Genomic DNA, 14,695 nt, shown 5'->3' with positions numbered 1-14,695 from the left:
CGTTGGTCGGGCGAATGCGGAGTTGGGCAGCTGTCATGCAGAAGCCGAGCTCATTGACCTGAAGCTCACACTGCTCACACGTCAAGCCTTCATCTTGACTCTCGTTCTGTCCCTTCTAGCGCCTCTGACACACCCTGCTATTTGTGAAGATCCTACAGCGCTGACATGCTGGACACCGTGCTTCGTAACGAGGACCGCCATCGGCCTCGGTAGAACAAGCTCTCGAGCACTGCATCACTGACGCCCGAAGCGCTCATCGTCTCATTCGAGCCACCTTACCTGCACAACAAGTGCTTGCTGTTGTGTTCTGAATACTACAATCGACTTGAGAACGCGCATTGCTTTCCTAGCAATTGCCAGTTTCACGTGCTTGCTGTTTTCCCGCGGCGCTTGCTGTCTGGGACAGCAGGCAGCATGACCAACCCATATAGCGGGAGCGGCGGGCCAGGCTCGTTTCCTTCTGCCTCCACAATTGCTCCAGGATCGATCCGGCGACCCTCATACGCTACCGTTGCGGCAGGAGCAGCCGGACTGCGATCAACCACCGCACTCATCGAACAGGCTCGCTCGTCCGGCGCAAGCCTTCAGGCAAGAGGCGAGCAGCAACCTCAGGCGGTCAATATGGGATCAAGACCGCATTCAAGGAGCATGAATATGGACGTGGATGCACATGATAGCCGAAGCGCTGCGGCTAGCGCGTGGAGGAGAGCACATCATAAGGATTACCCACCCTTCTTTATACCCTCGTATCTACGACATTCGCGGCACGTGGAGCGATTACACCGTGCACACGACGAGCATATTGCCGAACTGCAAGAGCAGGCTAGACTGAACCCACCGAACCCGGCACCGTCATTATCTACAAGCTCGAGCAATAACAACCTGCATAAACTTCATGCTTCACACGTACATCATCGACCAGCAGCAGTTCAAGATGTTATCGAGAGGTTACCTCCGCTGGCAGATGAGGACCAAACGCACCCTTTACCAAGCCGATGGAGCGAGAGCGACAAGATGGGTGGGCTGGAGATTCTTACAGACGGCACGGAGGTACGGTTTGGCGGAGTGACGAAGACGTCGGACGAGGCGGCATCGATACGATCAGACCACCATATGCCAAGGGAATGCGGGTTATATTATTATGAAGTGACGATACTGTCGCGAGGCAAGGATGGGTTGATTGGGATAGGCTTCTCATCTAAGCGAGCTGGTCTGAACAGATTACCGGGCTGGGAGCAGGAGTCGTGGGCTTACCATGGAGACGATGGGTATAGCTTTGCGTGCACTGCCAGCGGCAAGGCGTACGGACCTCGCTTCTCAAGTGGCGATGTAATTGGGTGTGGCGTCAACTTCCGGACGGGCAGTGCGTTCTTCACCAAGAACGGCGTATACCTTGGTAGGCTAAGCTGGGCGGATGTGGTATCGCTACGGTACGCTGACATGTGAGCAGGAGTGGCGTTTAACGACATCAAGCAAGATGGGTTGTACCCTTCCGTGGGCATGAAGAAGCCTGGCGAGCACTTGCGCATCAACTTTGGCCACACTCCTTTCGTCTTCGACATTAACGGCATGATGGAGGAAGAACGACATTCGATCATAGACAGCATCAGAAGGGCTGACGTCTCCACCCTGAGGCCACCTGATGACGAAAGTACCCTCGTTCACAAGCTGATCAGTCAGTACCTCGCGCACGAAGGCTATGTTGAGACAGCCAAAGCTTTTGCACAAGACGTTCATCAGAAGGAACAATCGTTATCAAGCAATCCGGAGCCTTTTCAACCACCCGACTCAGAAGATGACATTCATGCCATCAGCCGTCAGAAGATCCGCAAGTCCATTCTTGATGGAGACATAGACCAGGCACTGAAGTACACTAGCTCCTTCTACCCGCATGTTTTGGAGGAGGAGCGCAACCGAGACATCTACTTCCGCCTGAAGTGCCGCAAGTTTATAGAGATGATGCGCCGTTATACCGAGCTTGTGACCGCTACCACTTCGCCTGCAACCGTGACCAAGTCGATAGACTCACTCGGCAGCAACGGCCACCCTGATCTACATGAGCACTCCGCTCTCGCAGATACAGCCGCTAATGGCGACGCTGACGGGGATGAAGATGAGGATGGAGAGCCTGACACGCAGATGGAGCTGGACGATCAGCTACATCGCGAGGCGTCCAAGTCCCTCGAGCCGCCAACAGATGACGTTGACATGGATGCATCACAAGAGCTGCCACCCAAGACTTCATACATGAAGAAGGATGACCTGCAAGCCGCAGCGCTGAGGTATGGTCGTGAGCTCATGCATGAATTCGGTGGTGATCCGCGACCTTCTGTAAAGAAACAGTTGGAGGATATCTTTGCCATCGTCGCGTATGAGAACCCGGCTGATAGTCCGATCGGTGCGCTGCTGGACGCGAAGGGAAGGGTGGGCATTGCGGAGGAGGTCAACGGGGCGATACTTGGTACGTTTATTTTCTCTTCCACCCCTCCGCTGTCATACCGTTGCTGACATTGCCGTAGTATCACTCGGTAAACCCTCCTCCGCAGCGCTGGAGAAGCTGTGCGCGCAGACAGAAGCAATGCTGGACGACACCGCTGCTAGGGGCGGCGGCGCAGCAGCCTTCGTGAATGTAGGAAAGGATTTTCTGGAAGACTAGAGTCTGCATGATCGAGTCATTTGGGACCGTCTTGCGCTTTTGTTCAGAATGGTATATTAATACTGCATGCAAGCGTGGCGAATGGGAAGGGTAGGGTAGGTGCAGGCGACCATGGACGCAGGTAGCACCTCGCTCAGTATGTACGTACTTATATAGCCGGTCCAGCTCTTCACTGTGCTCACAACAGTCTCCTGCACATTGACGGCCACCTCCAATCACCACATCGATTTTCAGGACACGGCGCATCTTTGGTGGAAGGCACGATCGCTGCCTTGGCGCCTGATTTTCAGCCAGTTTCGCGCCACCTCTTGTTTGATGGTGAAGTCGCAGTTTGCGCCGGATGGCGTAGCACAACAACGATGCTCTCCACGGACCTGATACTCGAGAAGGCGGCGGTCGACGGTTCGATAGACATGTAAGACACGACAATGGGGCAGGGTGATATCAGTTACTGACGTGCTCCAGTGCAGAATGGCCTCGCGTGCTCGAAAGCGTACTTCAGAAGCTGCATGATGTATGCTCTCCAACTCCTTTCTTGGATGCAAACATGTTCACCAGGGGGTACAGATTGTGTATAGCGACTTCCCAATACCCTCGATACCGCTTCCTGCGCCCCTACGGCCTGTAATTGACCCGGAAGTGGTTGCCTCTACGCCGCCACCAGCCAACGTCCAGGGAGGGGCAGGTGATCATGAAGAGCTTCCAGATGCCAGTATCGAAGAGCACGACCTACCTACGAACAGTCAGAGTAGCACAAAGGAGAACGATGCGCCAGTGGACATTGTTGGGAACCGAGGGCCGGTGCCAGGCTTTCAGGTCGACCGTACCCATTACGCTGTTCAGCCGCCGGACAGCATAGAACCACAGGCAGGGACCTTGCCGCCGGACTTGTTAAGCATGTATCAAAGTTCTACGCGCCTACTGGAAAGAGACTTCTCGCACACCCCACCCTACACCATCCAGCGATTAGCCGAGCTCGTCATATACCCGAAGAAGCATTACCGGTTTTTGCCCGCCTACCTACGCGCTCTCGATCGTATAGTTTCCGTCACGTCACCTGTCTCGGAGTTTCCTTTACCAGCCATGATCTCAAACGTGAACGGCGGCTTTCTGACCAACGGAGACGCGACTACCAATAGCATCACGGAGCGAGAAGGCTTAGGAAGCGATGAGAGCCTTGGCGGAGCTCTACTGACCCCTATCCCATGGCTGCGCAACAACAATACCGCCTTCGCCAGTCAAGCTGCGCCAGGCAGCCAAGACGGCGAACTACGTAGCGAAGGCACAGAGACCGTCGAGGGACCGAATGGCGCAGGCAGTGTCGAGACTGTCTCCGTCACGGTCAACGGTGTGCCTAGCGCTTCTAGTGTGGCGCATACGTCTCCAGCTGTCTCGCCCACGCTTTCTGAACAGTCAGACGCGAGCACTAATAGCTCCGCAAGCGAGTCTACGGAGGCTCAGCTACGGCAACAAGGCGGTGTCACTCAAGGTGAACTGCTACGACAGGAACAGGAAGCCGGCGTCGTGCCTGTCTCCCAGTCAACGGCGCGGCGGTCAATGTTTCCTGGTGGTCCTGCAGCAGCAGGCCGAGAGCTTGCAATTGGTGGAGAGGAGGTCAGTATGGAGGAAGGCCCGCCAGAGGAGACCCCACATGCCCGGGGTCCGGACTTGATAGGTATGGAGGATATGGGACCTCAGCCACGTCCTATTGGGCAAGGATTTGACATCGAGGCTGCCATGGGTAGAGCCAGATCGCCGCCATCACAGCCGGCGCAGGTAGGCTCGCCGCCACCGATGTCTACTCAGCAGCAAGTGGCCGCAGTACAGCCCGCGCCTCAGGCGGAGGTGCAGGCGGAAGAAGCTGAGCAGGATCAGGCCGGCGCCCCTGCTAAAGGTGCAGCCGATGTAGCAAAGGAGAACGAGAAGATGAAGGAAGAAATGATTGCTGAAAAGCATGAAGAAGCTAAGGATGCGAATGGTGATGTGGTCGTGGCGGATGCGGATGGCAGGCCTGTGGGCGAAGTCGAGAAAGGCGAGACAACTGATGACTTGAAGGCGCCTGACGCCACCAAGGCTATGATTCGGTAAGCCTGGAGCATATTGTAGTACGATGATGCATTGCGATAAGAGAAAGGATATTACCGCTGGTGGTCGTTCAAGACCGTGCAACCCCTTGGGACGAACACATCACGTAGGCGCCTCGCTACCGATGCGTAGCGTTCCGCCTATGCTGCATTATCTCGGCTAGGAACGGAGCCATGAAGAGGGTAGCCATGGGAGCACGCGGTTCGCGCCTTCCTTGAGAACTCCCTCACGGTCCAGTGCCTTCCAATCCTGCGACTTTGAAACACTGTCTTGGCGATGGCAACAGAAATTTCTGCAAACGAGTTGCACGTTTTCGCGTCCTTCACACCCGACACTGTGTACAACACCCAACTCTAAACCGATCCGCTGCTGCTGCTGGCGGACAACACTAACTTGCACGTTCACGTGGCGGAACTAACACTTCACAATCTGCAGATTGCATTCGACCTTACGACATGACGTCCGTCAGCAGTGAAACCTCTGATGCAAGCTTCGAAGACAGTAGTCCACGCAGCCTCCTCGCACACGCTTTCAACAACGGGACCTCTGAAGACGTGCCAATCAAGTGGGTTTACGTGGGTGAGCAAGACACCACCCCAACTATCGAAGAGATGCGTCAGATATACTTCAGAGAAGACGTTAGGGACCAAGACACCGAAGGCCTCATCGAACATCCGGATGGGTTGCCGGCGAAGGCTGAAGTCGAGGACGCTGCTTATGTTCGTGGGACCCGCGAGACGATGAAGTGCTGTGTCAAGAAGACGTTCCCTTGGGTGGTTGTTTTCGTTCTCGGCATGCTAAGCTTGTTTCTCATGCAAACCGTGAACATTGCCCTCACGCCAGTCTCTAACAGGACCGACATCGGTAAGTCAATCTACCTGCCACATTTGCAAAAGGCTGTACGCTGACTGTTTATCTATAAGCCTACCTCAAGTCCTTCATCAAGCTCGAGCAGACTCGTTTCAATGGTGCTATCCGCGCCACTGCCGATGGCAACGCCATGCATATTCCAGAGCCTGCTCTCGACTCCCAATGCCGTCCATTCGTCGGACCACCATCTCCCGCCATCGACGCAGCGTGGTTTGACCTCATCTTCGGTCGTTACGTCATCTTTAACAATGAGGAGGTTGAATGGCTGAACGGCGATGACGGTGTCCCAGCCTTGACTCCAATCAACTACACGACCTCTCACATTCCCCAGCAAGGCTACTACGGCGGTCCGGACATGCTCCACAGTCTTCACTGCCTTAACGGATTACGCAAGCACCTCGACATAGAGTACTACAAGGACGAGATGAGCGTGCCGGAAGAGTACCGTCGTATGCACATCGAGCACTGTATTGAGCAGCTCAGGCAGGCTGTATTATGTCATGCAGATTTGACGCCCGTCACGCTCAAGCCTGTTCGCAACTCGAAGGGAGAAGTGGTCGCGTTGCTGGGTGAGACAGAGAGAATGCACACTTGCCGCAATGGAGTCATGCTCGCGAAGAAGTGGCAGGAGCGGGGTGCAGAGACGGCGAGAGTGGAGTACGAGTGATCTGAGTACGATAAAGCCCATGAAACGAGCTCGCTCTATCGTGAGCGAATGTGAGGATAAACGATGTCTGCAACAGACCTCTACGGAAAGATTGCATATCACGTTGACGGCGTCCTGCCTCGTGATGGATATGCATGTCAAATGAAACCAAGGTGCGATCTTGGCCCTCGCGGCGCATGGGAAGCCTTTCACGGTTGCAGCCTAATCAATGCAATCCGCAACGTCGCAGCTTCTGTTTCTTTCCATCTGTTCCACTTTCCAGGACCTGTTGGGAGCAACTGAATAGTGGACAATGTAAAATCATGATTGCCCATGCACAATGACGCAAACAAACGCACAGATCGCGTGTGACATCGGAGTGTGCCGTCCCTAGCACGCGACCACCTACTGTAGCTTTTGTACCTGCATAACGAGCTCTAGGTGTGCATCATTCGTCGTCTTGAATCCATCAATCGCACTCGGATACTTGCAACACAGTTTACCAAAGCCAAAAAGTCTTAACAATGCCGCGCGGAAACGATCCCCAGACCAAGATCCACTACAAGGGCAAGAACGAGGACTTCATCATCTTCGCCGATTCGGCGCAGGCAGTCAAAGACTGGAAGGCCGACAAGAGTGTGCCTCTAGCGCAGGTAGTGAGTGGCTGGAAGGTCTTCATTACGCACAAGTAAGCTGGCATTCAAGCCCATGGCCAGAGTGCAAACAGCGCGCATTGCAGATACTGACAATGAGTTCTGCGCAGGCACGGCAACCAGGGTGTATTGGACGGTGCTTCGAAGGGTCAGCTTGAAGACGAATTTGGCACGAGCAGAGATGATGATGTTGTAACGAAGATTCTCGAGGGTGGTTCGATCATCGAATCTGAGGTACGAGAATATGATGCCGCAGGCAGTGCGCAAGAACCATTTCTGATTAACTGGTTCTTTAGGAGAAGGGTCGTATGGGTGACCGGAACATCACGGAGGGTGGAAGGGTGGCTCACTGAGAAGGCAAGCGGGCACACTTCGGCCATAACGAGCACACGATGACCACTACGATGAAAACGGCTTGTAGCCGAGATTGCGGCCAGGTTGGATCACAGCCTTCGGACTCGCCCTGCACACGAGAGATCAAACGGATATAGGAACGACTGGTTCAGATGGTTAGCCACCCGCAAACAAAGAACGAAGAAACTCAGCGGGAATGAGTACCGTGCACACTTTCATTTCATTTACACGCAAGTCGTTACTTATCCGCACTGTCATTTGCTGTATAAATGATCACCTCACTGTATCCGGTTAGTGCAATCTACAGGCAGCAGTGTGTGCCTTCCCGTCACGGAAAGTTTGCTGCAAACTGCGGTGAGGTCAATTAAGACACTTCGGGACATCACTTGCTGGACTTTGCCAGCTGTTGTCAGCATGCTATCTATCCCTTGCTATTACTCTCGAAAGAGTCCACCACTAATCTGGTCTTCACCATCATGGCATCTGGGTACCATAACGGTATGCGACTGTACAGATCGAAATACACAATGCTTGTGATATGTTGCTAACGAGCTGTGCCTGTAAGCGTCAGATACGCCATGCGCCGTTTCAGTGTCGAAGCTGCTGCAATGTGTTTGTATACGGAACAGAAAAGCGCAGCTCCCTCTGGAGATTACGGCCAAGATCATAGAGCACTCAGGCTTGAGACCTTCGCCTCTCCCGAGCTTACAGTTACCGATAATCGATCGATGCAGCTCGTCATGGTCAATGAACGGCGGTCCAACAGCTCTGCCTCCATCAGCTAGGTGTTGCTGCATCATGGAACTTCCTAGTGAGCTCCGGCGCGCCATCTTCGCCAAAGAATTTACGGAGACGGATGTGGTTTTCATTCCAAATGCATGAGAGATGGAGCCAAGGCTGCCGTTAACTCCAATGTCCAAGATGGCAAGGTTACTTCTCCCGTCCACAACCGCATCTCGGACCTTATGACACTCCACAGAAAGATATGCTCTGAGATTGCGGAGGCGGTCTACGAAGAGCGCTTGTTCCACACCCACGTTTAAGAGGGCGTCAAGTTCGGTGGCGTAGAGTTTCTGAACTGCGGCCGCCAGAAGCTCCAGTATGCAGACGACATCATGGAAGAAACGCGCTTCGCTGGATTCAGCCATGGCGATGTCTTCGGCTTTGATCAATTGAAGAAGATCAAGATCACCGTCTCTCCGCCGAGCGTTGAGGAGCCGTTTTGGGCTACGAAACATGTATGCCTGAACACCTTCTTCATGAATTGGACACTATGTCAGCTATTAGACCGAAGCGGCGGAGAGGGGAAGAACCGGATCAGCCATCTTGACATCGAGTTTGCGAAACTGCAAGACGTCGACAAAGGCATGGTTGCAGGCCGGCGTGCCATCGTCGCCGCTGAGCACTACCTTTGCGAACACTCTTCGCAAACAGCCAACATCGACTTCGATCCACAACCTTTCTGATGTCGAAGTGATCTTGCTTCCATTTTCGATCCTTCGCAGCCACAAGGTCGACATTCGATTACCGACCGTCTTTGGAGGGCACTCGAACACTGACAACTTCGTCGACAGCCTCAGAACGGACGCCTGCCCCCACACCAGCCAGAAGAATACCGGGCAGCTGGGCTTTATGGACCACGAGGCTGTGCTTCACATTCGTGGACTTTATCACGATCTTGCGCGCTTTATGATGGCCGGACTCTATGGCGCTGCGCGGCCCGACAACAGCTTCATCTTTCCGAACCTTAGTGCAGAAGATATGATAGAGGACGAAGAAAGCGTTCGACAAGTTCTATTTACGGCGTCGCTCGAACGCACGAGTAGCGGCAAGCGGCGCAAAACGATGAGAGTCGGTGATGGACACGTCGGCGAGAAGGTTGCAACTAGATGCGACGAGGAGAACGACATGCAGTATGCCGTCGCCGCCCCTCTGCCGACCGCTACGACGGCCACCAGGAAGGATCGCTACGATCAAGCCACTTCAGATGCGACGGACAGTGCGGCAAATGGCACGTTGGGCGTAAAACGCCAGGACAGCATGGGAAGAGGGGAGTAATCGAGCCTGCATGCAAAGCTCGGAAAGTGTGCTTCACGGAGCCAGCAGCGCAAGCCCGCATAATGCACCTTTGCACGGCAAGTAAGCCGCAGCCGTCAACTGTCGGTAGGTTGTCAGAACAGAACATGGAGAATACGTAAATGGAAATGACTTCCCGTGCGGGAAAAGCAGGCCAAAAATCTCGCGAAGCAGCCCCGAAGCTGCAGCTTCTACTTGGGTAGAACAACTGTTACCAGTATCACTCAACCATACCAGCCTTTCTCAATATGTGCTAAAGAGGTTGCCTTGTACCAGAGTGCCTAGACCAGTGCCCCCAATACGCACGAGAACGTAGAGCTTCCGTGAAACTTGTAGCTGCGTTGTACGCGTTTCACATCAGAGGAGGCACGAAGGTTACGCGGAACCGTTGGCTCGCATGGCATCCGCGCCGGGAAACCGCGCTAGCATGAGCTGCATGACATATCTGTTTACTGCTATTGCGGCCATGGCAACGGGTGAATTGGGTATCGCTGGTCAATAAGCGACCTTTCACAAGCTCAGGAATCATCAATGAGTGCGTAGGTCGGTCTGGAAACCAAACAAAAGCATCCTTCCAGTGCACTGTCCGAGCTGCCCACGACACTCGCATCCTAAGCAATCGCATCGCACCTTCGCTGTCTAGGGACTAAACCTCCGATCACGCGACCCTACGAACGTAACATGTCCAACCGCTTCAGCACCATGCACCAAAATGCATCTTCCACAACATCATCCAGCCAGAGTGCTAAGAGCACAGCAAGCGCAGCAAGAACCACAGGGAACGGCAACGTCGTGAAGCGGTACAATCATGACTACATCCGCAAGGCGCGGACAGAGGACATACTAATAGGTTATAAAGGCTACAATCCGAGTTGATGAGTCTCATGACCTCGCCAACACCCGGCCTTTCCGCCTTCCCGTCCAGCACCGACATCACAAAATGGAACGCCACCATCTCCGGCCCATCTGACACGCCATATGCGAACCTCACCTTCAAGCTCACGCTGTCATACCCGTCGAACTACCCATATGCGCCACCGGAAGTGCTCTTCAAGACGCCAGTGTACCACCCGAACGTGGACATGAGCGGGCGGATATGTCTGGACATTCTGAAGCCGGGCGGCCAAGGCAAGGAAGGTGCTTGGAGTGCCGTGCTGAATACGAGCAGCGTGCTGTTGAGCATCCAAAGTCTGCTTGGCGAGCCGAATAAGTACGCTGCCAGACTCAATCAGAACGCTGGGCCACCATTACTGACGAATGCATAGTGCTTCTCCCTTAAACGGTGAAGCAGCGCTTTTATGGGACCGAGACCAGACCGAGTACAAGAAAAAGGTGCTCGCTCGGCACCAAGAGCCGGCGCAGATGGAGGAGAACGGACTTTTGACTGGCTTCTAAGTGATACTGTCATGCTGGCAAAAGGTTGTCGATGTGACGTGTCCAGCTTTCTGGTGATCTGGCATTCTGCATAGCGGTGGCGTTAAAACCTGGCATCGCGGATTGCATAGCGTGTTGCGTTGGAATACGGCCTGTCGAACGCTCTTAGCTACTCTGCGACCATACACTTCATGCAAGAAAGCTCACCTGCAGGAACTGCTAAATCCAGTTGGCGGAGTTCCATCGCCTCAAAAGCTATTGTGTCATTCATTCAGTGCGGGCCGCGGTAGCGACCTAAGGCTTCAAGTCCATTTCCACACGCGCACGTGCCCGTCCTCTCCGCAGCTGTACGCTCTGTCTCCGGTCAGAAGCATATCCCGAACCACCTCCCCACCGTGAGCGCCAGGGAGCTGCAAACTCTGACCAAATGCCCATGATGCTGGCTTTCCGAGTTGGGTCAGTGTCAACGTCTGCCGCTCGTTGTGGCCATGCGCAACCACCGGCTGACCATCTGCTTGCTTGAGCAGATCTATTACGTACATGCAATCCAGCTTCGATCGCACGTCGCCAAAGTCTATCGCTTGAGCGGTAGCATCACCGTTTACTGCTGCCTCAGCAAGCGAGTAAATGCTGAATTGCTCGTCTGTCGTCAGGATATAGACCTCATCTGGAGATAGAAAGCCAGCGCAATGCACTGCTGAGCGGGGATTGAGAACTTGCTGCAGTGCATCTTCTTCCTCGGCCATACCAAGGTCGAACAGTGAGACTAGGCCATCGGTGCTTCCAGAGAGCAGGCCGTTCGGATGTACTGGATGAAAAGCAAGCTGTGTAATGGAGTCGGTATGCGACTCTGCGTAGTTTCTCATCGGCACTGCTGGGTTGCGGAGATCGTACAGGAGAACGCTGACATCCCCGAGACCTTCCTTCGTACTCTCCGTCCCGGCGGCAACCAGATGCTCCCGGCACGCAAGGGCGGAGATGGATCGGCCTTGGGGCTCGCTCACTTGTGAGACTTGCTTTGCGCGACTGTCGCACCTTCGAACGATGCCATCACGGCCTGCGGTCAGGACTGTGTTATTATCATACGTCTCCAGACATGCCAGACCGGCGTTGCGTGGCTGTGTGACTGCGAGCTGCCTCAACGAAGCATCGAAAATGCGTAGCGAGTCATCGGAAGCAATGGTAGCAAAGTAGTCTCCAACATGTGCCAACGCGTACATGTAAGTGTCTGGGCCAGTGCTAAGATTTGATGCGGCGACCTGTTTCGCCATTGCCTAGGTTGCGGTAATCTTCGAACAGAAATGTGCTGGCAGAAGATGAGAGCTCGCTTAGGGAAGGCTTGGCCACTTAGCTTTGGTACGTTGATTGAGTCAGTGTAGCTATCACACTGTCTAGTGCTGTCACCGGTCTCGGATTCGCAGGAGTTCGATATCGTGGATCGAGAGGTGGATTGGTAGGCCGACGTGAAGTGAGGTTGAAGAGGGTTGAATTTCCTTCCAAGGCTGCTCGCTTGAATGACCAATCACAGGCGTTGTTCCCAGACCTCCTGCACCAAACGCGTCCTTCATGCGAGCAATTTGCCAGCAACAACCGCGCTCGACGTGCATGCTATGCATGGTGAAATTGGACCCTGCACCCTGGGGTAACGTGCAGGTGTGGTGGGTCAAAGGCGGCGACAAGGTCAAGCACGGAAGACGGCAGCCCTAAGCGGTGTGACAACGAATCGCCAAGGCGACGTTGAGTTCGCTATGTCGTAGAGCAAACCTACATTCAAGGTGCGCAAATACAGCCGAAAGAGCCAACCCTAGGCATGCTCGTCTGACTGTGCCGACCTGTGCCCGTCATGCTGACAGGTACAGTAGGGTGTCGTCCTCGTGGCGGTAATAATGGTTAGAAAACATGGTACGGCTCATATGCACGCGAGACCGGATGAGCTAGCTCATGTGCCGATCCACCCTCGCCCCGTAGTTGTTCATCTGGCTTTTTTGACTTCCGAATACTGCGGTACGGTAAGCAGCCAGCCCAGACTTCGCTCTCGCCCGCTCTCGTCTCGCTTGTTAACTTTCGCAACTGGTCCGAAACCCACGTATATCTGCCGAATGTACGGGTGATATGCTCGCCGCCAGTGTCATGCAAACTGCACCATACACAAGCATCCAAATTCTCGCCTGACGCCTTATGTAGGTGCGGTCGGCTGTTGAGGTGAGAGATGCATGGGGCACCCGTTACACACTTGTTGGCGTTGGCGGCGTTGGCGGCTGGCTGCGGCAACGTGGTCAAGTCACGACGCGCTGGCTGGCGGCTTCCTTCCCGAACAAGTGTGATACATTCATCGCACCCGGGCCTTTTGACTTTCTTCTACCGGAGCCCTGCCTTGCGCACGCACCGCACCGCGCGGGAGAGAAACCCTGCGTCAAGCCAGGTAGAGACTGAGATGTAGAGTAAGTCGGGCATTCACGCCTGCCAACTCTTCTCCTTCCCTTGCACATCCACGCCCACCTCCGTCACAACACCCTCTCCTCCTCCCTCCGCACCACCCAACTCATACCTCGTCGTTGTCACTGCTTCTTGTGCCAAGTCGACGTGCCGCTGCGCCTCCCTCATCCCTTGCAGCAACACATTCGACTCGCCACTCATAGAGGCGCTTGCACGTTTCCTCCGTCAGCCAAGGAGCACTCATTACCCTCACGTTACTCTGCGCGGTGGAAGAACAACCCCGGGCGCCCATACGTGATCTCGCAGTCCGCAACATCCTTCGGAGTTACGCTACCGCTGCTTCACCGCTGCGGTTCGCTGCGTTTGTCAGTCCGCCTGCAGTACGACCACCGCCTGGCACAGCAGCAATGCGTCGCCAAACACCCATTGCTCACGTCCTCTACGCCTACCTCTTCCCACACCCGACTCAAAACGACCCACCATCCTTCTCAGCCCACCTGGCCCGTAACCTGGTGCCAGAAGTCCGAATCGAAGTAGCCACCTTCTACGGCGACCTCAACAGTGTCGAAGCTCGCTATCCAGGACTGAACTACTGCCACTCGCCTCACCGCATGCGACTAAGCCGCTTTAAGCACCATAAACGCTTGTTCGATGCCTTCGATAAACTTGGCCTTACTTACAATGAGATTCAGGAGTTTTGCTGCTGGGAAGGGACCAAGTGGGCGAGAGAGCGGTATGAGAAGGACGAGGGTACGATAGTGAAGGATACTACAGGCGACGAGATCGGGCCATACGTCGACCGGAGAGAGCTGAGGGCCGCAGAGCGTGAGTTGAGGAGGAAGAGTATCACAAGGCAGACAGAGATTGAAGTTATCGTGGAAGAGGCAGATGGCGCTCTGAGCAGTCATCCGGCTGAGGCGGACGACGAAGAAGATGAGGAGATGAGCGACGCAGACGACGGTGCTGACGTCGAAGGTGCAGACAGCGAGACTGTGCATGAGCCGCCTGTCGAAGCTGCGGCACGAGAGGAACACGTTGCAGAGCTCAACCGACGCCGCGATCAAGCCATCACACAACGTATCATCAGCGCCTGGCAAGACGGCCTGTCCTTACCACCCGAAATCGAGCAGTATCTCAAAGAGCAGCAAGAGCGCGGTCACGATCTTCGCTCGACGGTCAACCTGCGTGATTTGATGAATCAGTCCAACGCCAGGCATGGCTATGCTCTGCTGCCCGCACCAGGAAATGCACCTGCCGCCGCCTCTGCTGCTGCTGTCGGCACCAGAGCGGCCGCTTAGCGCGTTGACTCAGCTCATTTTGCCTCGCCGGACAATAATTGTATTTCTGCGACCACTCAGATCGGTGCTCTTCGGTCCAACCCAAGCATGGAAGCGAATATCATCTCTCAAGACCATCAGCAAGCGTACAAAAGATCGAGTAGCATTTACGGGTTCTTTCGGCTGATGTTGTACGGATTAGCATGGAGTAAAGGTCAATCGGAGTGCGCTGATAACCAGTACCTATCATTCATCTATTCAGCGATCA

The 14,695-nt window shown here is 54.5% G+C and overlaps 9 protein-coding genes across 9 annotated transcripts; 8 read left to right on the top strand and 1 right to left on the bottom strand.

Moving 5' to 3' along the window:
* Nucleotides 1-654: 654 nt before the first annotated feature.
* On the top strand, nucleotides 655-2,656 carry BAUCODRAFT_64942 (uncharacterized protein; the record flags this gene model as incomplete). The annotated part of the gene is made up of 3 exons (XM_007675535.1): nucleotides 655-1,396; nucleotides 1,448-2,461; nucleotides 2,520-2,656. 3 exons carry the CDS (start codon nucleotides 655-657, stop codon nucleotides 2,654-2,656), a joined length of 1,893 nt encoding a protein of 630 aa, XP_007673725.1.
* Nucleotides 2,657-3,012: 356 nt separating this feature from the next.
* On the top strand, nucleotides 3,013-4,984 carry BAUCODRAFT_394061 (uncharacterized protein). The gene is made up of 2 exons (XM_007675961.1): nucleotides 3,013-3,071; nucleotides 3,122-4,984. The coding sequence occupies exon 2, from the start codon at nucleotides 3,173-3,175 to the stop codon at nucleotides 4,742-4,744; it is 1,572 nt and encodes a 523-aa protein (XP_007674151.1). The 5' UTR covers nucleotides 3,013-3,071; nucleotides 3,122-3,172; the 3' UTR covers nucleotides 4,745-4,984.
* On the top strand, nucleotides 4,971-6,631 carry BAUCODRAFT_393946 (uncharacterized protein). Its single transcript, XM_007675960.1, has 2 exons — nucleotides 4,971-5,605; nucleotides 5,665-6,631. The coding sequence occupies exons 1-2, from the start codon at nucleotides 5,197-5,199 to the stop codon at nucleotides 6,276-6,278; spliced, it is 1,023 nt and encodes a 340-aa protein (XP_007674150.1). The 5' UTR covers nucleotides 4,971-5,196; the 3' UTR covers nucleotides 6,279-6,631.
* Nucleotides 6,580-7,718, top strand: BAUCODRAFT_85329 (uncharacterized protein). Its single transcript, XM_007675614.1, has 3 exons — nucleotides 6,580-6,945; nucleotides 7,021-7,144; nucleotides 7,207-7,718. Exons 1-3 carry the CDS (start codon nucleotides 6,782-6,784, stop codon nucleotides 7,261-7,263), a joined length of 345 nt encoding a protein of 114 aa, XP_007673804.1. The 5' UTR covers nucleotides 6,580-6,781; the 3' UTR covers nucleotides 7,264-7,718.
* Nucleotides 7,719-8,379: 661 nt separating this feature from the next.
* On the top strand, nucleotides 8,380-9,558 carry BAUCODRAFT_129393 (uncharacterized protein; the record flags this gene model as incomplete). The annotated part of the gene is made up of 2 exons (XM_007675959.1): nucleotides 8,380-8,502; nucleotides 8,552-9,558. The coding sequence occupies 2 exons, from the start codon at nucleotides 8,380-8,382 to the stop codon at nucleotides 9,320-9,322; spliced, it is 894 nt and encodes a 297-aa protein (XP_007674149.1). The 3' UTR covers nucleotides 9,323-9,558.
* A 463-nt stretch (nucleotides 9,559-10,021) lies between these two features.
* Nucleotides 10,022-10,735, top strand: BAUCODRAFT_120454 (uncharacterized protein; the record flags this gene model as incomplete). The annotated part of the gene is made up of 3 exons (XM_007675958.1): nucleotides 10,022-10,140; nucleotides 10,200-10,550; nucleotides 10,606-10,735. 3 exons carry the CDS (start codon nucleotides 10,022-10,024, stop codon nucleotides 10,733-10,735), a joined length of 600 nt encoding a protein of 199 aa, XP_007674148.1.
* Nucleotides 10,736-10,793: 58 nt separating this feature from the next.
* Nucleotides 10,794-12,444, bottom strand: BAUCODRAFT_31478 (uncharacterized protein). Its single transcript, XM_007675395.1, has one exon. It carries the CDS (start codon nucleotides 11,983-11,985, stop codon nucleotides 11,017-11,019), a length of 969 nt encoding a protein of 322 aa, XP_007673585.1. The 5' UTR covers nucleotides 11,986-12,444; the 3' UTR covers nucleotides 10,794-11,016.
* A 46-nt stretch (nucleotides 12,445-12,490) lies between these two features.
* BAUCODRAFT_31477 (uncharacterized protein) lies at nucleotides 12,491-12,835 on the top strand. Its single transcript, XM_007675394.1, has one exon. It carries the CDS (start codon nucleotides 12,601-12,603, stop codon nucleotides 12,823-12,825), a length of 225 nt encoding a protein of 74 aa, XP_007673584.1. The 5' UTR covers nucleotides 12,491-12,600; the 3' UTR covers nucleotides 12,826-12,835.
* Nucleotides 12,836-13,180: 345 nt separating this feature from the next.
* On the top strand, nucleotides 13,181-14,692 carry BAUCODRAFT_31476 (uncharacterized protein). The gene has a single exon (XM_007675393.1). The coding sequence runs from the start codon at nucleotides 13,558-13,560 to the stop codon at nucleotides 14,446-14,448; it is 891 nt and encodes a 296-aa protein (XP_007673583.1). The 5' UTR covers nucleotides 13,181-13,557; the 3' UTR covers nucleotides 14,449-14,692.
* The last annotated feature ends 3 nt before the right edge of the window (nucleotides 14,693-14,695 follow it).

This window comes from Baudoinia panamericana (genome assembly GCF_000338955.1).
Source record: "Baudoinia panamericana UAMH 10762 unplaced genomic scaffold BAUCOscaffold_3, whole genome shotgun sequence".
NCBI lineage: Eukaryota > Fungi > Ascomycota > Dothideomycetes > Mycosphaerellales > Teratosphaeriaceae > Baudoinia > Baudoinia panamericana.
This window is presented reverse-complemented; position numbering and strand designations above follow the sequence as displayed.

Bases quoted from the DNA above. Each gene is read 5' to 3' on its own strand.
- BAUCODRAFT_394061 (XM_007675961.1), top strand. From the start codon at position 3,173: ATGCTCTCCAACTCCTTTCTTGGATGCAAACATGTTCACCAGGGGGTA.
- BAUCODRAFT_393946 (XM_007675960.1), top strand. From the start codon at position 5,197: ATGACGTCCGTCAGCAGTGAAACCTCTGATGCAAGCTTCGAAGACAGT. The intron at 5,606-5,664 runs GTAAGTCAATCT...TTTATCTATAAG, and splicing joins CTCTAACAGGACCGACATCG to CCTACCTCAAGTCCTTCATC.
- BAUCODRAFT_85329 (XM_007675614.1), top strand. From the start codon at position 6,782: ATGCCGCGCGGAAACGATCCCCAGACCAAGATCCACTACAAGGGCAAG. The intron at 6,946-7,020 runs GTAAGCTGGCAT...AGTTCTGCGCAG, and splicing joins AAGGTCTTCATTACGCACAA to GCACGGCAACCAGGGTGTAT. The intron at 7,145-7,206 runs GTACGAGAATAT...CTGGTTCTTTAG, and splicing joins GTTCGATCATCGAATCTGAG to GAGAAGGGTCGTATGGGTGA.
- BAUCODRAFT_31478 (XM_007675395.1), bottom strand. From the start codon at position 11,985: ATGGCGAAACAGGTCGCCGCATCAAATCTTAGCACTGGCCCAGACACT.
- BAUCODRAFT_31477 (XM_007675394.1), top strand. From the start codon at position 12,601: ATGGTTAGAAAACATGGTACGGCTCATATGCACGCGAGACCGGATGAG.
- BAUCODRAFT_31476 (XM_007675393.1), top strand. From the start codon at position 13,558: ATGCGTCGCCAAACACCCATTGCTCACGTCCTCTACGCCTACCTCTTC.